At 39.8% G+C, this 24,456-nt stretch overlaps 1 protein-coding gene across 6 annotated transcripts in view; it reads left to right on the forward strand.

Annotated features, from left to right (window-relative positions):
- LOC105495041 (TAO kinase 3) overlaps positions 1-24,456 on the forward strand; it is a 232,723-nt gene that overhangs the window by 136,803 nt on the left and 71,464 nt on the right. For all 6 annotated transcript variants that reach the window (XM_071070996.1, XM_071070992.1, XM_071070997.1 and 3 more), the window contains 4 exons: positions 1,410-1,455; positions 2,529-2,625; positions 5,334-5,447; positions 7,228-7,319. In XM_071070996.1, coding sequence (XP_070927097.1) covers positions 1,410-1,455; positions 2,529-2,625; positions 5,334-5,447; positions 7,228-7,319 — 349 coding nt within the window. The remainder of the gene's footprint in view (positions 1-1,409; positions 1,456-2,528; positions 2,626-5,333; positions 5,448-7,227; positions 7,320-24,456) is intronic.

A 24,456-nucleotide genomic window follows, 5' to 3' on the forward strand; every position in this document is an offset into this window, starting at 1 on the left:
CATGGAGAAGCCCTGTCTCTACTAAAAATACAAAATTAGCCAGGCATGGTGGTGCATGCCTGTAGTCCCAGCTACTCAGGAGGCTGAGGCAGGAGAAGTACTTGAACCCAGGAGGCAGAGGTTGCGGTGAGCCGAGATTGTGCCATTGCACTCCAACCTGGGCAACAGGAGTGAACTCCGTCTCAAAAAAAAAAAGAGTAAAGAAAGAGGTTTCTCATTTTACTTTTAGAAAGCCTCCACAGATTGCAAACCCAACAACTATCAGTAACCTCCACCTCTTGAGTTCCAGCGATTCTCCGGCCTTAGCCTCCCAAGTAGCTGGGACTACAGGTGCAAGCCACCACACAAAGCTAATTTTTGGTATTTTTAGTAGAGATGGGATTTCACCATGTTGACTAGGCTAGTCTTGAACTCCCGACCTCAGGTGATCCGCCTGCCTCAGCCTCCCAAAGTGCTGGGATTACAGGCGTGAGCTGCTGCACCCAGCCTATCAATAGTATTATAGTATTATTCTGGAAATATTTTAAGATCTAAATTTAAATAACGGATATATCTCAGGGATTCAAGGTAATGTAATGATACATAGCAGGCTACATCTTCAGATTCAGTTCAAAATTATATCTGTTTCTTGTTTAAAACTTTTTAAAGTGTGAGAAAAAGGAATTTACTACTTACTGGTTTATTTTATGTAACTGGTATAACCCCAATATAGATTTTACTGGCTCATGTATTTGTTTGCCACTTTCTGAGTTACAAATTTATAGTACAACATAGTCACCTGAATCCTTTTTGAAATACAGTAGTGAAGGAGTTAATAAATAAATTGGCAATCTTGGCTTCACCATTTATAGTAAATATTTCTATATCTAGTCCCCCAATAATCTTTAGGCCAATTTCAAGCAAGAAATAATAAAAAGTGAGATGATGAAAATTATAAAAATCTGGCCGGGCGCGGTGGCTCAAGCCTGTAATCCCAGCACTTTGGGAGGCCGAGACAGGCAGATCACGAGGTCAGGAGATCGAGACCATCCTGGCTAACACGGTGAAACCCCGTCTCTACTAAAAATACAAGAAAATTAGCCGGGCGAGGTGGCGGGCGCCTGTAGTCCCAGTTACTCGGGAGGCTGAGGCAGGAGAATGGCGTGAACCCTGGGGGGGGCGGAGCTTGCAGTGAGCCGAGATCGCGCCACTGCACTCCAGCCTGGGGCACAGAGCAAGACTCTGTCTCAAAAAAAAAAGAAAATTATAAAAATCAATTAGTGTCAGATGACAAAAATTCAGTCCAAGTTGAGGTAGATCAGAATATTTATTCACCTAGTATTCTTAGTTCCTTGGTTGGTTGGTTAGTTGGTTTCAGCGGTTTTTAAATTAACTTTCATTATTCTGAATATTATTTTAATCTCTTATAGTTGGTGATGGAATATTGCTTAGGCTCAGCCTCTGATTTATTAGAAGGTAAGAAAGAAGGAATTAAACTCTCCTTTCTGTTTTACTTTTATCAGAATATTATCTACCACCACACTAAAGTGTAGTTTGGGCAGACTAATTGAACGATGGCTTGGGCTTTAGGGTTGTGTGGATAAGCTATGCACACTTCATCTCTTCAATGCCACTGAAAGTGTCTGAGTGATGTTAGCAGTCTTTCTGCTGTTTTAGTTCATGGCCCATCCAGGGCAGGTACTACCAAAATGTTTGGCTAACGTGATACAGTATGTGTAGCCAAAAACATCATATTCATGGATATATGTGAAAGAGAGACAGTCTCACATTATATTGATATTACACCCTTTCAGAAATCTTTGCTGACCCAGTTCCTCTCTGCAGATGCTGCTATAACCAGAGGCTGTATTAAAAATTTACTTAAAAAAAAATATCTTGAGCTAGGCACAGAGGCTAACACCTGTAATACCAGCTACTTAGGAGTCTGAGCCAGGAGGATCACTTGAGCCCAGAAGTTCAAGGCTGCAGTGAGCTTTGATTGGAACCCTGCCCTCCAGCCTGGGTAACAGAGTGAGACCCCTGTCTCAAAAAAAAAAAAAAAAAAAAAATCAAATCACTGTTGATCTCTGAATAGAAATTGCTTATTAGCTGCTTTCACAAATAATGAAAACCTATAGTTTGAAGGGGTAATTAAAGATGGCTTTGAGGCAGGGGAGAATAATATAACCTAGAACACTCCAGACATTTAAAATGTTGGAAGGGACTGGTTAATTTGGGCCTGGTTAATTGGAATCAGTGTGACTTGGCTTGCAACTGATAAGTAAATTAACAATACATCATTTAAGGAATATCAGGCTTTGTTTTATTTTTGTTTTGAAGGGTCATTTGTGTTGATGCACTTGGGTTTCCTGTTGTCTGATCACTTACTCTCTTCTATAGAAAATCTGTATCCTATATATTTAGGTGAATGTGTTCCCAAATTGTCATGTGAGAAAGTATGTAACTCAGTCTGGTATAGCTGTATAAAATAATAAAATGAGGAATGAAACTGATCATCTACTGACTTTTTTTTTTTCCCCCTTCCTCAGTTCATAAAAAACCACTTCAGGAAGTGGAGATCGCTGCCATTACTCATGGAGCCTTGCATGGACTAGCCTACCTACATTCTCATGCATTGATTCATAGGTAAGATTAGACACCAGTTATGTTTCATTTCAGTTACAGGACTGTCTATTCCAGGAACCTTGAAAATTAGTGCATGCTCCAATTTAAGTTGCCTAAGCATTTATGGGAAGCAAATAGATTGCTGCTTCTGTATATGAAGGATAAAGTTGCCAGAATTTAGCTTCTATCTCTTATTCTCTCCTACGTATCCACAATTATATCATCTTTGTTCAGTAGGTAACTGTTCTCCAGGCTAAGTGTTGCAGGGAAATTTGAAAAGGGGCCCAGCAATCTTTAGATACTGTATCATGAAGAAAAGAAAAGAAAATTAACCTTCCCTGCATATATTTATCTCTTAGCAGAGTTATTGTCCCTTCCTATTACAGATAACAAGCTAGTCTTATATAAATATATGCTATTTTGTAACTTTAAAATATTTCATATTTCTGTATAGTTCATATGGATACTTAGGAAGATATTATCCTCACTGTATTTTGGCAGATGAAGAGACCAGGGCTCAGAAAGACTTAACTTGCCCAGAGTTTCACAGAATTTAAGTAATATATTAAGGATTGAAACTCAAGTTTCTTAACTCCTATTCTAGGGCTTTTCTCTGCCCTGTATTTTCTCTACCACAACACCATTCTCCTCCCTGCAACCTCCCTCCCTCCATTAACTTCTAGAGAAAGATGTTACCAATCTTTCCTCCTCTCAGTAATGAACTTTTAGTACAGTTACATTAGTGAATGAGGGGAGGAGTAGTGAAATATTAGGTAGGTATAAAGAATCTGAGATGCCTCACAAATGAAAGAAAACAACTGGCATTTACTAGGAAGAAGTGAAACTATTGGGTTATGGTTCCTCTTTTGCTTCTGTTTTAATCACCCCAGTGTAGCCATGACCACTTTACTGGTACCACAAAAGCAGAACTTCCTAAAGATAGGCAGACCGAAATCCTGCTGGGAATGAAGGACAAAGAGTGAACCTAATCATGTTAATAAATACTGATTAAATAAAATTATCATAATATCTATGGATCTGACAACTTTTTGTAAATATATGTCTTTGGTACCAAGGTGTTAATACTACTGCCAACTTGCTTGTGATTAGTTTGCCTGCTCTTATTTAAAGCTACAGTTCAATTTTTTGTGCCATTACCTTAATCTGGACATTAACTTAATGTTTTAGTCTCTATTATACTTTATCTTCTTTAGTATGTAAAATAATTTGTTGAAGAGTCAAAATACTTATAAAGAATGTTTTTTAAAATTAAAAGTAAATACTATGTCTCAGATTTTTATTGTTTTGATTTAAAAGGCAATTCAATCTCCTAATTAAAGATAAGTAAATACATGTTTCTGTTGTGAAGAAAAATAAATAATGCATTTTTTTTTAGTTCTGTCTGCCAATGCCTAATGTCACCATGAGGAAGGAAACTGAATTTTCAAGGGAAGTTTTTACAAAAGTTATTTTGAAGCATTTGAACCTTATCATTTTCAGCTTGACATAAATTTTCCTCATCTTCTCTGTTTTATCTTTTCACTGACCATCAACTTCCAATTCATGGTTTCTAGTGCTCGCTACACCTCATGCCTTTTTTTAAAAGAATAAGGAATCCATCCACACCTTCTCATTCTCAATTACCATACTGAAAAATGAATTTTTTTTTTTTTTTTTTTTTTTTTTTTTTGAGACGGAGTCTCGCTCTGTCGCCCAGGCTGGAGTGCAGTGGCCGGATCTCAGCTCACTGCAAGCTCCGCCTCCCGGGTTTGCGCCATTCTCCTGCCTCAGCCTCCCGAGTAGCTGGGACTACAGGCGCCCGCCACCTCGCCCGGCTAGTTTTTTTGTATTTTTAGTAGAGACGGGGTTTCACCATGTTAGCCAGGATGGTCTCGATCTCCTGACCTTGTGATCCGCCCGTCTCGGCCTCCCAAAGTGCTGGGATTACAGGCTTGAGCCACCGCGCCCGGCCTAAAATGAATTTTTTCAATTAGAGTTTTCAAACTTTTTACTATATAATACCTCTATTAGCTTTAGTAGTAACCACGTGCAATTCTTTGTAGTAATACAATAGACATGCAATTTCCTAACCCCTAATCCTTGTTTGTTTTGATCTTTCAGGGTCTTCCTTTTACTGTACAGAGTTATTTTTAAAATATCACCTTCTATATAACATGTACCTCAAATGCCTTAGAGTTGCAGTTATAATTAAAGGCAGAGAGAAAGGGTCACAGGCAAGAAAGAAAAGGTATGTGTGTAGTTGAGGTTTATTAGTAGGTGGTCAATACGGAATCACTGCAGGTTTGTTTAGGCTCCAAAAATGTCACATAATTTGGAAAAGCAGAAAAAGCAGTTACAATTGGCACCAATTTTCTCAGCACAGGGAATACTATTGATAACTGGATTTAGCCTTTAAGAATATGCTTTTATAAGTATAGCAGCTGAATAGGTTTCCTTGTTCGCCATGTCTGCCTTTTTTCTCATTGTATTCCCTCCCTCTGAAGAAAGCTCTACCATTCAGTAATTACTGTGACCTACCTGCAAGTACCCCCAGGAATCTGGGCCCCTTATGACATACAGTAATTACTAAATCTCCCGGCCATCTGAGCAAGGTGTTTTTTTGTTTTTTGTTTTTTAATAAACTTTTTGTCTTATTAATTGCATGCTCTGACCTATTCCATAATCAAAATTGAAAAGTAATTTTCTAACCCTTTTATTTTTTCCTATAGGGATATTAAAGCAGGAAATATTCTTCTAACAGAGCCAGGTCAGGTAAAACTAGCTGATTTTGGATCTGCCTCAATGGCTTCTCCTGCCAACTCCTTCGTGGGCACACCTTACTGGTATGTAGAATTAGGCTGTATGACACAGTTTTAAAATCTGCATACATGAACTCATGGTACTGGTTTGGCTCGATTTTGTGACAGTGTCTTACCAATGTGCCTCAAAAGGATATTTCATTTGAGAAGGATAGAAAACCCACTGGCATAAAAAGAAACACTCTGGCTTAGTATAAAATTTACAGTGACTTTAAATTGTGTCATTAAGGTAGGTGTCACTGTGTGTAAACTGAGCAGGATTATCAATTCGCTGACCAAGTTCAGGTTTTCGATTTCATTTGCAGTTTCTTTTGAACTTTTCTCTTGAGGCAAAAGCCTCCAGGTAAGGACAGGGCAGCTTCTTTCACCTTCCCTGACTAGTCAACAAGCAGAGATGGTACCTTTCATGAAAGAAATCCAAGTTCTTGTCTTTGTTGAGTTCTCTGATAGGTTACCTAGCTTGTCAGTCTGGCTCAAGAGTTTTTCACCCTATTCTTTTCCAGATTCTTTTCCTTCCTTTCCTAGACACGTTGGAATTTCATTATGCCTTACAGAATGACTTAGACCTCTGCAAAATTACTTGCCTACTAAAAATAATCAGCCAGTCTTTGAATTTTTTTTTTTATCACCAAATAACATTTACCAAGCAACTGCTTACACATCATAATAGAGTACAGTTCTGTTCAAAGCATATTAAATGGATAGGGCCCCTGCCCTCCTAATGAAGATGCATTATGGACAAACAAGTAAAGTAACCATTACCACAACCTGGGGTTTTTGTAGGTTTTAGTATCTTTGGAACAGCTGATTATTTGCTTTATATGACTCCATAAAGTATTTTTCATGTTGTTTAATTATTTTAAAAGAATATGGCCAGGCATGGTGGCACATGCCTGTAGTCCCAGCTACTCGGGAGGCTGAGGCATGAGAATCACTTGAACCTAGGAGGCAGAGGCTGCAGTAAGCCAAGATGGCGCCACTGCACCCCAGCCTGGGCTACAAAGTGAGACTCTCAACAACAACAACAAAAAAGAGGCCAGGCGTGGTGGCTCACGCCTGTAATCCCAGCACTTTGGGAGGGCGAGGCGGGTGGATCACGAGGTCAGGAGATCGAGACCATCCTGGCTAACATGGTGAAACCCTGTCTCTACTAAAAATACAAAAAATTATCCAGGCATGGTGGCAGGCACCTGTAGTCCCAGCTACTCATAGTCCCAGCTACTTCGGAGGCTGAGGCAGGAGAATGGCCTAAACCCAGGAGTCGGAGCTTGCAGTGAGCTAAGATCGCACCACTGCACTCCAGCCTGGGCGACAGAGCCAGACTCCGTCTCCAAAAAAAAAAAAAAAAAAAAAAAAATTTCCTGCTTTATTTAATTACTTTAAAGAATATGAAAAATACTTTATGGAACTATATAAAGCAATATAATCAGATTTTGCAAAGTAATTATTTAAGTATTTGATGTATATTCATACTTTACAAATATCTGTAAAGTTGCTATGAGAATTATCTCCATTTTACAGAAGAGGAAACTGATGTACAGATAGGTTAAGTAACTTGCCTGAGATCAAACTGATAGTAAGGGGTGGAGCCAGTCTTTATTGAAAATAATGTATTGTGTCATGTAAATCACCAAGCAGATTATATTTTGAATAATGGTTTTCAAAATTATTTGTGTAAGGAAATAATCTCTCTAGCAGATACAATTTCAGAATACCCTTAAGAACAGCTGTTTCATCGAATCACTTTACTGGAGAAATTTTATTTTTAATCTACAACTTGAGTTTTGTACCTTACGTTTGGTAGGATGGCTCCAGAGGTGATCTTAGCTATGGATGAAGGACAGTATGATGGGAAAGTTGATATTTGGTCACTTGGCATCACTTGTATTGAATTGGGTGAGTAAAGAGTTATTTGTTTTCATTGTATTTTTAAAAATTCTATTTTGCAGATTAATTTTCATTGTATTTTTAAGAATCATTATAATTAGGAGTTATTCATCTGGCTATTACTTAATGAGTTACTGGTATATGTGTGCTAGGCAATGAATTTATTATATTTTTTATACTCTATAACACTGAAAATTGCTTTCTCTCTGCTACATTTTCATGTTATTAATTCTTTTTTCTTTTTTTTTTGAGACAGAGTCTTGCTCTGTTATCCAGACTGGAGTGCAGTGGCGCAATCTCGGCTCATTGCAACCTCTACCTCCCAAGTTCAAGCAATTCTCCTGCTTTAGCCTCCTGAGTGCAGGATTATAGGGATTATAGGTGCCTACCACCAAGCCTGGCCAATTTTTGTATTTTTTTAGTAGAGACAGGGTTTTGCTGTGTTGGCTAGACTGGTCTCAAACTCCTGACCTCAAATGATCTGCCTACTTCGACCTCCCAAAGCACTGGGATTACAGATTTGAGACACCACGCCCAGCCTCATGTTATTAATTTAATTGAAGGAGTTGAAGCAGATATGGCAGTTAACAAATGAAATACAAAATAGTACACAGTAATATATGAAAAATACCCATTCTCCATACTATGAGTGATAATATATGTCCTACCTTTATGGGAGTTTCCATTACCTGAATTTATACTCCAACTTGTATTAGAGAAATCTGAAAAAGTAATAGAAAGCTTATCAGGGATCTGACTCTAAAACTGTATTTGACCCATGTAGAGCACAACTGTGAAGAAAACCTTGTGTTAGAAGATAAACCTCAGCCATGAAGTTATTCCCCAAATATTGTTGCAGTTATCTAAAATTGTCTAAAGTGCCACAGAATCTCTCCTTTGGTTGTATATTTTGAACTTTAATATATCTTAAACTTACTTCTATCCAGTGGTATACTGGTAAATTTAACAAATGAATCTCTTGTGGAGAGGGGAAAAGGCCTTGATTTGTAGCTTTGCAAATTTCCATGGTGTAGATACTGTTACTATAGCCAATGCTATCCACTAAATGTGAAACTGGGGAAAGATGTGCACAATGGGCCTTCCAAAGACAGTATGAGCTAGCTACAGCATAATACTGCCTTTATCTACATATTTTTGTAAATTTTAAATCAAAAATGTTAAAACTTTTTTAAAAATCAGTTTTTTAAAAATTATTTTTTTTCTTTTTTTTTTGAGACACAGTCTTGCTCTGTCACCCAGGCTGGATTGCAGTGGCACAATCTTGGCTCTGTCTCCTGGGTTGAAGCAATTCTTCTGCCTTAGCCTCCCAAGTAGCTGGGATTACAGACATGCACCACCACACCTGGCTAATTTTGTATTTTTAGTAGAGATGGGGTTTTGCCATGTTGGCCAGGCTGGTCTCGAACTCCTGACTTCAGATGATCCACCTGCCTCGGCCTCCCAAAGTGCTGGGATTACAGGCATGAGCCATTGTGCCTGGCCTAAAAAAATTATTCATCTAATTTTTTAAGATATTAATTTCATGTAATTCTATTCAGGTTTCCAAACTGATCCTATAAGAATTTCTGAGTTCTAGTTTGATTCACAGACTACGGTTTTCTCTCTTCCTAAAATGTTAGGCCAACTTGGGATACTTTATATTACATTGCCAATGTTTCATTGACCCCTTCCAACAAAAACGACATATGATAAAAATGCACAATTTGTCTGGATTTTTTTTTACTTTAAAGAAGTATTAATTTACAAAAACAAACAAACAAACAAACAGAATTCCTGGAGGAAAATTTGAATATTTACTTATTTTTTTCAATTAGGTAGCAGAATCACAAGGTTTGTGAATCAAAAAACATAAAAAGACATACAGTGAAAGGTATTCTTCCACCCCTGCCCTGTCTACACAGTTCCTACCCCACCCCTGCCAACACACGCAGGGAACCACTTTATTAACTTGTGCATCCTTCCAGATCTTCTTAGTCAATATACAAGCAAACATGAACATACACTTCCTATATTCCTTTTCACACCCAAGATAATGTATATATGTGGTTCTGTACTTTGGTTTTTCACTTAATAATATCTTGGAGATCTGTTTTATATGACTAACTTAGACATGTTTTTCATCATTTTAATAGCATCATATTATTCTATTACATGGATATACCATAGTTTATTTAACTCGTCTTGTATTGATGGATATTGAGGTGATTAATTTCTTTTTTAGGTTATAATATGGTGCTACTCTTTATTTCACTCCAAAGGAAATTGATCAAAGTTATTCATATTGATTTTGGGGGCCACTCAGCAGAAATATTTGCATGTTTTAAAAAGGGCTTATAACGAAATGCCAGCAATACTATGTAAAACTTAACAAGGTAGGCCGGGCGCGGGGTTCACGCCTGTAATCCCAGCACTTTGGGAGGCTGAGGAGGGCAGATCACGACGTCAGAAGATGGAGACCATCCTGGCTAACACGGTGAAACCCTGTCTCTACTGAAAATACAAAACGAATTAGCCGGGCATGGTGGCGGGCGACTGTAGTCCCAGCTACTCGGCAGGCTGAGGCAGGAGAATGGCATGGCGTGAACCCGAGACGCGGAGCTTGCGGTGAGCCGAGATCGCGCCACTGCCCTCCAGCCTGGGCGACAGAGCGAGACTCAGTCTCAGATAGATAGATAGATAGATAGATAGATAGATAGATAGATAGATAGATAATAAAAAAGAACTTCACAAGGTAATCCCAGAAGTCATAGGACCAAAATTAGCTAAAACAACTTTGAAGAAATAGAATTTGGACAGAAGAATCACTGCCCCAAAACCCATACCATAATAATTAAATCCATATGGTATTGGTGCGGGGAAAGACTAGTATCCAATAGAACAGACTGGGAAACTCTAGTATGAGTCAGATTTTGGTATAAGACAGAAAAGCCATTACAGATCAACGGGGAAAGGATGGCTCATTTGATAAATAATACTGATAAATTTGTTAATTATATGATAAAACTAAAACTGGATTCCTAGCTATGTCATACACAAAAATAAATTTTAGATTGGTTAAATGCCCAAAAGTAAAACTTTAAAACATTTAGAAGAAGCCCCCCAATGCCTTAGTTACCTCATCTGTAAAATAGAAATAATGATAGTACCCACTTTGTGGGGTTGTTATGAAGATTAATTAATATCTATAATATGCTTAGAACATGGCCTGGCATATAGTGTTGTTGTTATTATTATTGTTATTTTTTTTTTGAGGCAGAGTCTCACTCTGTCTCCCAGGCTAGAGTGCTAGAGTGCAGTGGCGTGATCTTGGCTCACGGCAACCTCTGCCTTCCAGGTTCAAGTGATTCTCCTGCCTCAGCCTCCCTAGTAGCTGGGACTACAGGTGCATGCCACCACGCCCGGCTAATTTTCGGTATTTTTAGTAGAGATGGGGTTTCATCGTGTTAGCCAGGGTGGTCTTGATCTCCTGACCTCGTGATTCACCCACCTCAGCCTCCCAAAGTGCTGGGATTACAGGCGTGAGCCACCACTCCCGGCCTAGTGTTATTATTATTACTCTAAAATACCTTTACAAGTATAATGAAGAACTTTTCTAATCAGTGTTTTTTAAAACATAATGATAAATATGATAACTTTTCCTACTTTAAAATATAAAACCATATAAAGCACAAACATTAAAAGATAAACCATGGACTAGGAGAAGGTAGTTGAAATACATTTAACCAACAAAGTGTTGGTCCAAAATTTACAAAGAACTCCTACAATTTCTTTCTGAAAAAGAAAAAGCTGGCCAGATGCGCTGGCTCATGCTTATAATTTCAGCACTTTGGGAGGCCAAGGTGGGCAGATCACCTGAGGTCAAGAGTTTGAGACCAGCGTGGCCAACATGGTGAAATCCTGTCTCTACTAAAAATACAAAATTAGCTGTGTGTAGTGGTGCACACCTATAATCCCAGCTACTAGAGAGGCTGAGGCAGGAGAATCACTTGAACCTGGGAGGCGGAGGTTGCAGTGAGCCTAGATCGCGCCACTGCACTCCAGCCTGAGTGACAAGAGCGAAACTCTGTCTCAAAAAAAAAAGGAAAAAAAAGAAAAAGCCAAAAAACCAGTAGAGAAATGGGTAAGGAATATCACTAAGTGAAGCTAAGGTAGGAGAATCACCTGAACCCAGGAAGTCAAGGCTGCGGTGAGCCATGATCACACCACTGCACTGTAGCCTGGGTGATGGGAGTAAGACCCTATCTCAAATAAAAATAAAAAGGAATATGATTAAGTGATTCATTGAAGAGGAAACCTAAATGGACAACAAACATCAGAAGACACTAAGCCTCATTAGTAATTAGAGAAATGCAATTTGAAACAATTTCACATTGATGAGATTGGCAAGAGTTTCAAGTCTTCAAATACTAAATTTGGAGAAACTGCTAAGGAAGCAAGAACTCCATATGCATACACACTGGAAAGTGCATACAAGGGTGCAAATGTTTTTATAGTAGCCAGAAAAGGTAGAACTAGCCTAAATTCTTATCCAAAAGAGAATGTATAAATAAATTATGGAATACTGTATCATAGTTAAGAATGAACTGGATCTACATGTATCATCATGGATAAATCTCAAAACCATAACATTGAATATTTAGTGAACAAATAAAATTGCAAAAGTAAAGGTACGGTATGATGCCAGTTATGAAAATTTTATAAGTTCTTATATATACTGTTAGAACTATATATATCCTGGCCAGGCACAGTGGCTCACGCTTGTAATCCCAGCACTTTGGGAGGCCAAGGCAGATGGATCACTGGAGGTCAGGAGTTTGAGACCAGCCTGACCAACATAGCAAAACCCCATCTCTACTAAAACTACAAAAATTAACTGGGCATGGTGGTGCATGCCTGTAATCCCAGCTCCTTGGGAAGCTGAGATAGGAGAATTGCTTGAACCCAGAAGGTAGAGGTTGCAGTGAGCCGAGACCGTACCATTGCACTCCAGCTGGGCGACAAGAGCAAAACTCCATCTCAAAAAAAAAAAAAAAAAAAAGGTATATATACTAATAAAACATAAGAATACAGTTGTAAAGATATAATTCTAGAACAGTAAACTCTCTGGAGAAAGGAAGGCAAATAGAGCTATATCTACTTTCTTATTTTTTTAGAAGAAAAAGGCCCCGAAACAAATATGACAAGATTATAGTAAATCTAAGTGATAGGTGTCTGTTACAATATTCTGCAAAATTTTACATATTTTAAATATTGAATCATTGAACTTTTCAAGAATTAGAAATAAATAGATATTCCTTTGGGGGAACAAAACTACTCTGTGCATAGCATAGAGTTAGCAGTATGGAGTAAGTTTTAGAATTAGACACCCTGGATGTGAATCTTGGCTTTACCAGCACTTAGCTGGCAGGACCACCATGTGTGGCTGTAACATAATGCCATCAGGCATTCACATAGTCTAGGATGCAAATGACCCCTCCTGGAGCTGTGTAGCATGTTGATTCTGGCTGTGTGATTCAGATCATTTTGTTAACTTCCCTAATCCTCAGTTTCTCATCTAAGTAAAAATAACAATGAATATATCCTAGATATTTACAGGCTTCAATAAGATAACTTAGGTAAAGTATTTAACATAGTGCCTGGCATATAGCAAGTGCTCAGTAACAGCTACTTCTATTCATATATAGGATCATTTTTGGTTTTTGTAATTTATATTTTAGGCCATATAAAATCATGCTACTTTTAGAGGTCACAGTACCTCTAAAGGGTCATAACTGAGGAGTTCCTACGATGGTCTCAGTGTTATAAGTAAAATATAAAATAAGTAATATTTTATAAAAATAAACCAAAATTTTACTTACAACACTGAGACCATCGTAGCAACACCTCAGTTATGACCCTTTAAAAGAATGTGCCGCCTGTATTGAACTTTACAGTTAGTGCCTACCCATGGTTTTAACTAGATTTTTCTTACCAAAATCTTTCTGAAATTTGACATGGATTCTTCCCTTTCCAATCTTCTTCAATGGAACAAGCTACATATACCCTTTTATGATGATTGAAGATCATCATCACATCAGGTTTTGTACCATATAGGTGTAAATGACTAAAATGTCAACAGCAATTGACACTGGACACAGGTACAGACCCCAAGAGATACCTTAGTACTTCCTCTCTTAAGACAGCCCCTTATATGTGCTTTCTGATTTTACCTTCTTATAAAAATGAATTGAAATATGTATAACTACATGTTCTCTATATCAGCCTAAATTTGATTGCATTTTATGAAATGATTTACTGAATTAAAGGACAAAGTAGCCTTCTCCCAAATTGTCTAATCCTCTATGACAGCTATTTCTGCAAATTGATCAAAGTGATAGTATCAAATTGTGCTAAAGAGCATAGACTCTGCAGTCAGATAAACTTCAGTTCTTATTTTGCCATTTTGTAGTTGTCCGACTTAGGTCAAATTATCTCAAGTCTGTAAATTTTTTTTTTTTCTTTTTTTTTTTAGATGGAGTCTTGCTCTGTCACCAGGCTGGAGTGCAGTGGCATGATCTTGGCTCACTGCAACCTCTGGTTCCTGGGTTCAAGCAATTCTTCTGCCTCAGCCTCCCAAATAGCTGGTACTACAGGTGCCTGCCACCACACCCAGCTAATTTTTTTTTTTTTTTTTTTTTTTTTTTTTTTTGAGATGGAGTCTCGCTCTGTCGCCCAGGCTGGAATGCAGTGGCGTGATCTCAGCTCACTGCAAGCTCTGTCTCCTGGGTTCATGCCATTCTCCTGCCTTAGCCTCCCGAGTAGCTGGGACTACAGGCAACTGCCACCATGCCCAGCTAATTTTTTGTATTTTTAGTAGAGATGGGGTTTCACCATGTTAGTGAGGATGGTCGCGATCTCCTGACCTCGTGATCCGTCTGCCTCAGCCTCCCAAAGTGCTGGGATTACAGGCGTGAGCCACCATGCCTGGCCTAATTTTTGTATTTTTAGTAGAGACGGAGTTTCACCTTATTGGCCAGGCTGGTCTTGAACTCCTGATCTCAAATGATCCACCCACCTCGGCCTCCCAAAGTGGTGGGATTATAGGCATGAGCCATCGTGCCCAGCCCATTTTAACATCTCTTTAACACTAGGAGGCAACATGGTAAAATGCATTGAAAGTTGAAATTGCCGAGAGAGTAAATGATGTTAAATGTTCTTACAACAAAAAAAAATAGTAACTATATGAGGCGATGGACAGATAAATTGTGATTAATCAATGTATATGAACATCAAAACATCACATTGTGTACCTTAAATATATACAACTTTGTCAAAAACAAGGAAATACTTTTTTTAAAGTAGGAGGTATTTTATAGGCAACAGCTTCTTATAGTTGGCAGCATTTTTTTCTGTTATACATATTATGAAATAGTGGTGAATATTAAATAGTAGTACACCTTACAGTCAGTGACACCTCGAACTCAAAGAAATGTGATAGTAGATGCTTAGTAAATATTCACAAAATAAAATTATTACCAAGAACATTTAATTTATCTGCAATTTCTTAAAAATTATTATATCTGTAATGTTATAAGTCATACAAATACCTCTTTGACAGCTTTACCATACGTTTTCATCTCCCTAGCATTAATTTTGCTAATGGACATGTAAAAGAAGGGTTTTTTTTTTTTAACATGCAAGATGAAGGTTAAACTGTTTGAGATATTTCGTAAGCAATGATTTTGCTATTTTCTTTATATTGGGGGCATAATGAAATTCTAAACGTTAATACAAATAGTATACTTTTAAGTTGTACTTTTTTTTTTTTTTCTGAGACGGAGTCTCCCACTTGTCACCCAGGCTAGAGTGCAATGGCGCCATCTAAGCTCACTGCAACCTCCACCTCCCAGACTCAAGTGATTCTCCTGCCTCAGCCTCCCAAGTAGCTGGGATTACAGGCACCCACCACCACGCCCAGCTAATTTTTATATTTTTAGTAGAGACAGAATTTCACCATGTTGCCCAGGCTGGTCTCAACCTTCTGACCTTAGGTGATCCACCCACCTCAGCCTCCCAAAGTGATGGGATTACAGGCATGAGCCACCTCGCCCGGCCCAAGCTGTACTTTTAATATCGAAATTACATGGAAAGTTGTGGATAGTCTTGTCCCCTTTTGTTCTGGTATCTATCTCTTACATAGTAGCCCATTATCCCCTTTTGTTATGGTGTCTATCTCTTCTACAATAGTATATATTTTTTTAAAAACACCCTAATCTAGAAGTTGAATTGCTGGGATGGCATCAAAAAGCAGGATGATGATAATGTTACTGGCACTGTCCCTCTTTCCTAAAGATCAAACTCTACAGCTCCTAAGTGGTTAATCCTGTTTAAGAAATTATCTTTGGGTAAAGGATTATAAATCATGCTGCTATGAAGACACATGCACATGTATGTTTATTGTGGTACTATTCACAATAGCGAAGACTTGGAACCAACCCAAATGTCCACCAATGATAGACTGGATTAAGAAAGTGTTGCACATATACACCATGGAATACTATGCAGCCATAAAAAAGGATGAGTTCATGTCCTTTGTAGGGACATGGATGAAGCTGGAAACCATCATTCTAAGCAACCTGTCTCAAGGACAGAAAACCAAACACCACATGTTCTCACTCATAGGTGGGAATTGAACAATGAGAACAATTGGACACAGGGTGGGAACACCACACATCAGGGCCTGTCGTGGGGTGCAGGAAGCAGGGAGGGATAACATTAGGAGATATACGTAATGTAAATGACGAGTTAATGGGTGCAGCATACCAATATGGCACATGTATACATATGTAACAAACTTGCACATTGTGCACATGTACCCTAGAACTTAAAGTATAATAAAAAAAAAAGAAAGAAAGAAAGAAAGAAAGAAAAAGAAAGAAAGAAAGAGAAAGAAAGAGAGAGAGAGAGAAAGAAAAGAAAAGAAAGAAAGAAAGAAAAAGAAAGAAAGAAAGAAAGAAAAGGAAAAGAAAAGAAAAGAAAGAGAGAGAGATTATCTTTGGGTAAATTGATCTCCTGTAGTTAAAACTCTTGGAGGCTGAAGTTGTCCAGTCACCAGATAGTTTATTTTTCAGGATTATATTCAGGAGAAGTTAATCTTGGTTCTCTTCTGTTTAAAGTACAGGCATTTAATTCACCAGCAAAGGTCATGGTAGAAAGTGGCAAATAGTCTGTCGGCACTGTCAGGGAATGAATTGTGTCCAGAAATAAGTTCTCCAGGAAAAAACAAAACACAAATATAAATGTTATCAGTTCTCTGCCTGGAATTTTCTTCTTATACATTAGCCCCTTATAGTTTATCTGTTAATAAATGAATATTGCGATCGCTGTTGGGGAGAAGGGGTTATATTTAGTCTTCTAAAGCTTTTTCATTTTGAAATACTAGTGCTATCTACCTTAAATGTACAGAGTTATTGAAGAGGTACCATGGCCTAGTAAAAAGAACACAGGCCTTGGAGTCTGATAGGATTGTGTCGAAATTTCAGTGTAAACACTATGTGATTTGGTTTCGTTATTTAGCCTAGCTGAACCTCAGTTTCTTCCGTTGGGAAATTGGAAAAATCATACCTATCTTGCCAAGCTACTATTTTGAGAACTATGAATAACATATATAACATGCCTAAGGCAGTGAGTGCCTGGCATACAGTAGGAATTCGGTAAATGATAGTGATTATTTTGTTATCATTAGTTATTATGGTTGTCAACCATATTTGTTCATAAGAAACCTTATGGGCTGGGCGCGGCAGCTCATGCCTGTAATTCCAGGACTACAGGAGGCCAAAGTGGGCAGATCGCTTGAGGTCAGGAGTTCTAGAGCAGACTGGCCAACATGGCAAAACCCTGTCTCTATTAAAAATGCAAAAATTAGTCAGGTGTGGTGGCACACACCTGTAGTCCCAGCTACTTGGGGGGCTGAGGCATGGGAATTGCTTGAACCCAGGAGACGGAGGTTGCAGTGAGCCAAGATTGTACCACTGCACTCCAGCCTGGGAGACAAAGCGAGACTCTGTCTCAAAGAAGAAAAAAAAAGGCCATAGTGGCTTACGCCTGTAATCTCAGCACTTTAGGAGGCCGAGGTGGGCAAATCACGAGGTCAGGAGATCAAGACCATCCTGGCTAACACGGTGAAACCCCGTCTCTACTAAAAATACAAAAAACTAGCCGGGTGTGGTGGCAGGCACCTGTAGTCCCAGCTACTCAGGAGGCTGAGGCAGGAGAATGGCGTGAACCCGGGAGGCAGAGCTTGCAGTGAGCCGAGATGCCACTGCACTTCAGCCTGGGCGACAGAGCAAGACTCTGTCTCAAAAAAAAAGAAAGAAAAAGAAAAGAACCCTTATGCTTTTTCAGGTAGTGTTTGTCTAAAGATAGGCGTACTCTTTGATTTTCCTTAGTAAAATTAAGCCCAATAGACACTCTGATTTATTTTATTTTGTTTTTTAAATTTTTTTATTTCAATAGCTTTTGTAGTACAGGTGTTTTTTGGTTACATGGATGAATTATATAGTGATGAATTCTGAGATTTTAGTGTACTTGTCACCTGAGTATTGTACATTGTACCCAAAATGTAGTCTTTTATCCCACACCCGCTCCTACCCTTCCTCTTCTGAGTCTCCAAAGTCTATTACTCTGTATGCCTTTGCGTATTCATAGCTTAGCACCCACTTATAAGTGAGAACATAAATTATGTTTGGTTTTCCAATCCTGAGTTACTTCTCTTAGAATAATTGCCTCCAGCTCCATTCAAGTTACTGCGAAAGGCATTATTTCATTACTTTTTCTGTCTGAGTAGTACTCCATGGTGCATATATACCACATTTCCTTCCTTCCTTCCTTCCTTCCTTCCTTCCTTCCTTTAGTTGGTTCTGTTTGTTCCCCCCACCCCACCCCACCCCCGCCGAGAGGGAGTCTCGCTCTGTCACCAGGCTGGAGTACAGTGGCGTGATCTCAGCTCACTGCAACCGCCGCCTCCCGGGTTCAAGCAATTCTCCTGCCTCAGCCTCCCGAGTAGCTGGGACTACAGGCACGTGCCACCACACCCAGCTAATTTTTTTATTTTTAGTAGAGACGGGGTTTCACCCTGTTGGCAAGGATGATCTCCATCTCTTGACCTCATGATCCTCCCGTCTTGGCCTCTCAAAGTGCTGGGATTATAGGCGTGAGCCACCACGCCTGGCCACCACATTTTCTTTATTTACTCATTGGTCAGTGGACACTTAGGTTCATTCCATATCTTTCCGATTGTAAATTGGGCTGCAATAAACATACATGTAGGCACTCTAATTTAGTTTAATCTTTACCAAGCAGAGCGGTATCCAGAAACTTGATTGAACTGACCTTCCTGAACCTTGATCTTACGTAACAGATTGATCATACACAAAAACTTGATCATTGTCTCTCAGTTAAAGGGAAACTACTGTTTTTTTCTTTTAATGTAGCTAGCTTAGCATTTTTATGCTTCTACCTTTTTCCTTTCATTTAAAATGTATGTATTCCACTGGGCGCGTTGGCTCACGCCTGTAATCCCAGCACTTTAGGAGGCAGAGGCGGGCAGATCATGAGGTCAGGAGATCAAGACCATCCTGGCTAACATGGTGAAACCCAGTCTCTATTAAAAATACAAAAAAATTAGCCGGGCGTGGTGGCTTGTGCCTATAGTCCCAGCTACTTGGGAGGCTGAGGCAGGAGAATGGCGTGAACCCGGGAGGCGGAGCTTGCAGTGAGCTGAGATCGCACCACTGCACTCCAGCCCGGGTGAGAAAGCCAGACTCCATCTCAAAAAAAAAAAAAAAAAAAAAAAAATATATATGTATTTCATATCACAAGGTGACTTCAGAAGCACTCCCAATACCTATTCTGCTGTGTGTGTAGAAGAAGCTCTATTCAAACTACTGTATTTGGCCAGGCACAGTGGCTCTCCCCTGTAATGCCAGCACTTTGGGAGGCTGAGGCAGGCGGTTCACCTGAGGTGAGGAGTTTGAGACCAGCCGCCTGGCCAACATGGAGAAACCCCTTCTCTACTAAAAATGCAAAAATTAGTCAGGCATGGTGGCATGCACCTGTAATCCCTGCTACTCAGGAGGCTGAGGCAGCAGAATCTCTTGAACCTGGGAGTCAGAGGTTGCAGTGAGCCCAGATCATGCCTCTTCACTCCAGTCTTGGCGACAGAGCGAGACTCTGTCTCAAAAAAAAAAAAAAAGAAAAAGAAAACTATATTCTACAATAAGTATTGAAAAACTTTCTGTGAGGGAACATATAATAAGCATTTTAGGCTTTGGAGGCTATTCAATGTCTATCATAACTACTCAACTTTGTCGTTGGAGCATGAAAGCAGTCATAGACAAACATTAGTGAACAGACATGGCTGTGTTCCAGTAAACTTACAAAAGCAGGCTGATAGCTGAATTTGGCCCATGGACCATAGTTTGCCAACCCTTAACTCTGTAGTATTCTGGCTCAGCAGTGAGCCTTGTCACCACTGCTCAGAGGATTTATTTGTTACATCTAGCAAAGACTTGAATATAGATGCGATCACTTGAAGCTAATACTCAGAGAATGCTCCCCAGACTATGGAGCTGTTCTATGGTTAGAGTACCTTTAGTCATGTTCTTCTCTATTAGAATTATTTCTTCTACCATCACATGGTCAGCCATCTTTTCTGCTTGTTCCTGGGCAGAATGCTTGCTACTTATAGGCCCTCTCATTCCTGCTTCAAATCCAAGGTGCTGCCTTTTATTGAACTGAGTTGTGGTTTTTTTTGTTTTTGTTCTTTCATCCTTTTCTTTTCAAATTTGGTTTTCTCTTGCTTCAGTCTCCTTTCCCTGCTGTTTCACTGTTTCTCCTATGCAACTCAATGTTCTGAGAAGCTGAGTTTTGTTTTTTTTTTAACCTTTTGCCAGTAAGTGGGTGGGTTCCAGTCCTTCTAATAGTGAATGAAGCCATCACATAGTATCTTTCATGAGCCCCGAGACTCAGTGTCTTCTCAGTCATTTTTGTAATTACTTGCTGAACAAAGATTCTTTGTTGACAGAGTTTATTGTGTGCTTTAATTTGCCTCACCTTCATTTATTTATTTAAAAGTATTTGGGGCCACCTGCTGTGTACCAGATACTGTTCTCAGCACTGAGAATGCAGAGATGAACATAATAGACGTTGCTCCTACCCTCATGAAGTTTAGCAAAGAAGACACACATTAAATAAAGAATTAGGCTAAGCACAATGGCTCATGCCTCTAATCCCAGCACTTTAGGAGGTGGGAGGATCACCTGAGCCCGGGAGTTTGAGACAAGCTTGGGCAATATAATGAGACCTCATCTCTACAAAAATCTTAAAAAAATTCACCAAGCTTGGTGACGTGTGCCTGTAGTCTCAGCTACTAGGGAGGATGAGGTAGAAGGATGGCTTGAATGAGAGAGAGAGAAGGAGGAAAGGAAGGCGGGAAGGAGGGGGAGGGATGGAGGTAGGAAGAAAGGAAGGAAGGAAGAAAATAATTATGCAAATAGGCCAGGCATGGTGGCTCACGCCTATAATCCCAGCACTTTGGGAGGTTGGGGTGGGCAGATCGCTTCAGCCCAGGAGTTTGAGACCAGCCTAGGCAACATGGCAAAACCCCATCTCTACAAAAAAAAAAAAGGCAAAAAAATTAGCTGGACTTGACGGCACATGCCTATAATCCCAGCTACTCAGGAGGCAGAAGTGGGAGCATCACGTGAGCCCAGGAGGTCAAGGCTGCAGTGAGCCGAGAGATGCACTCCCTCCAGCCTGGGTGACAGAGTAAAAGTCTGTCTCAAAAAAATTACACAAATAATTAGGGCTGTGATATGTGGAAGAAAGGAAAAAATATAATTTACAATGACAAAATCTAATAGGAGACCTAGTCTGAGAGGTCAGGGAAGGCTTCCCTAAGGAAGTGATTATAAACCTATAATAAACCCTGAATACATACTTATTAAATTCATGTAGAAATGAAATTATATTTGAGATGAAACCTGAAAGGATTGTCGAGAATTAGCCTGTAATACCAGCACTTTGGGAGGCTGAGGGAGGAGAATCTCTTGATCCCAGGAGTTTGAGGTTAGTGAGCTGATCGCGCCGCTGCACTCTAGCCTGGGCAACAGAGCAAGACCCTGACGCATACACAAAATACACAAAAAGATTTACCCAGATAAAGTTTAGGGAGCAAAAGGGAAAGGGGTGTCCAGATCAAGAAAACAGCGTTTGTGAAAAACACCAAGCTTGGTTCTTTGAGTGAAGCACATGTAAAGCATGAGAGAGGGAAAAATTGGGTACTTCTCAGAATCGGGCTCTGGAGGTAGCCAGACCCATGATAATGAAGTCCAAGAGACTAAACGTTTTCTTGTCACAAATGTTTAAGGATTCAGACTTTGTCCTAAAATGATGGGAAGCCATTAATGGTTACATGATGAGTTCCTAGTTCCACATGGTTTTATTTATTTATGAGACAAGGTCTCACTCTGCCACCCAGGCTGGAGTGCAGTGGCGTGATCTTGGCTCACTGCAACCTTCATCTCCCAGGTTCAAGTGATTCTCCTGCCTCAGCCTCCCAAGTAGCTGGGACTACAGGCACAAGCCACCATGTCTGGCTAATTTTGTATTTTTAGTAGAGACGGGGTTTCACCATGTTGGCCAGGCTGCCACGTGGTTTTAAATACGGTTGGTCCTCCCAATCTATGGGTTCCACATGCATAAATTCAATCAGCCACAGATCAGAAATATACAGGAAAAAAAAAAAAAAGGAGGGTTGAGTCTATATAGGAAGTTGTTTAGGAAAGAATGACAAGAAAATGTCTGTACAAGTCTGAACATGCATAGACTTTTTCTTCTCATTATTTTCTAAACAATGTGGTATAACAACTATTTACATAGAATTTACGTTATACTAGATATCATAAGTAATCTAGAGATGATTTAAAGTATACAGACAGAAGTATGTATGCAGGTTACATGCAAATACTATGCCATTTCATATAAGAAAGTTGAGATCCATGGATTTTGGCATATGCAGGGGGGAATGGGAACCAGTCCCCCACAGATACCGAGGGATGACTGTACTTGAAGTTGCCAGAAATCCAAGCTCTACAAACTTTCTAAAATCTGCCCCCTGAAAAATAAACCCAAACCAGATTTTTTTTTATCTTTTGCATTTGAAACAGATAGAAATCCATTTGTCCACACAGCAACTTTCAAATTTCCACTTGTTAACAGTTCATATCACTGTAATACCAGTATCTGTTTGATAAGTATAAAGTATCCTATTGAGAGGTCAATAAAAAATACTTGGGAGGCTGAGGCGGGCAGATCACGAGGTCAGGAGATCGAGACCATCCTGGCTAATATGGTGAAACCCCATCTCTACTAAAAATACAAAAAATTAGCCGGGCATGGTGGCATGCACCTGTAGTCCCAGCTATTCAGGAGGCTGAGGCACGCTGCACTCCAGCCTGATGACAGAGTGAGACTCCGTCTCAAATATATATACACACACACACACACACACACACACAATATATATATACATAAAATACATATATATACACATTAAGTTAACTGTCTATATATATATAGAGAGAGAGAGAGAGAGAGACTACTATATTTCAATTTTTTAAATTTATTTTTGAAACAGAGCCTCACTCCATCACCCAGGCTGGAGTGCAGTGGCGTGATCTCAGCTCACTGCAACCTCCACCTTCCGGGTTCAAGCAGTTCTCCTGCCTCAGCCTCCCAAGTAGCTGGGATTACAGGTGCACGCCACCACTCCTGGCTTTTGTATTTTTAGTAGAGACAAGCTTTCACCCTGTGGGCCAGGCTGCTCTCGAACTCCTGACTTCAGGTGATCTGCCCGCTTGGTCTCCAAAGTTCTGGGATTATAGGCATAAACCACCTTGCCCGGCCTAGACTACTATATTTCAGAGGTGCAGAAATCACTTAGTCAAGACTATAAGATGCCCCTCCAAAATATAACAAATGAATAGGTATAGTTGTCATCTGCTTAAGTGCTACAAATGACTCAAAGTTTACTACTTTTCAACCTTGTCCATTCTGGTTTTTTGTTTTGTTTTGTTTTGTTTTGTTTTTGTTTTTTTTTTTTGAGACGGAGTCTCGCTCTGTCGCCCAGGCTGGAGTGCAGTGGCGCGATCTCGGCTCACTGCAAGCTCCGCCTCCCGGGTTCACGCCATTCTCCTGCCTCAGCCTCCCGAGTAGCTGGGACTACAGGCGCCCACAACCGCGCCCGGCTAATTTTTTGTATTTTTAGTAGAGACGGGGTTTCACCGTGGTCTCGATCTCCTGACCTTGTGATCCGCCCGCCTCGGCCTCCCAAAGTGCTGGGATTACAGGCGTGAGCCACCGCGCCCGGCCTTTGTTTTGTTTTTTAACTACTCTGGCTGGGCACAAATTTTTCCTTCTGTGAGTGAAAATGTCTTTTCTGTAACTTCACTTCTTAGCCTTGTTCTGTTTTTTGAACTGCACAGAATAAGCCCAATTTGTCATTTTAGAAGTGGTTAATAGAAGAGCCTTTACCTAAAAACTAAGGTGCTCTGATGAAACTAGAGATCAGATTATGAATTAGAAAGTGGGACTATATAAAAAATCCATTAGGGTAAGCACAGTAGTAAGAGATAGTGATTCTTCTTTCTTCTTTCCTCCTCCTCCTCCTCTTCTCCTTCTTCTTCTTCTTCTCCTTCTTCTTCTTTCTTCTTCTTCTTCTTTCTTCTTCTTTCTTCTTCTGTTTCTTGAAATGGAGTCTCTCTCTGTTGCCCAGACTAGAGTGCAGTGGCACGATCTCAGCTTGCTGCAACTTCCACCTCCCAGGTTCATGCCATTCTCTTGCCTCAGCCTCCCAAGTAGCTGGGACTACAGGGCCCCGCCACCATGCCCAGCTAATTTGTGTGTGTGTGTGTGTGTGTATTTTTAGTAGAGACAGGGTTTCACTATGTTAGCCAGGATGGTCTCAATCTCCTGACCTCGTGATCCATCTGCTTCGGCCTCCCAAAGTGCTGGGATTACAGGTGTGAGCCTCTGCGCCCGGCCTGGTAGTGATTTATCTTTTATTCCATAACAACTAATAAATAGC

The sequence above is a fragment of the Macaca nemestrina genome, chromosome 10 (assembly GCF_043159975.1).
Source record: "Macaca nemestrina isolate mMacNem1 chromosome 10, mMacNem.hap1, whole genome shotgun sequence".
NCBI classification, from domain to species: Eukaryota; Metazoa; Chordata; class Mammalia; order Primates; family Cercopithecidae; genus Macaca; species Macaca nemestrina.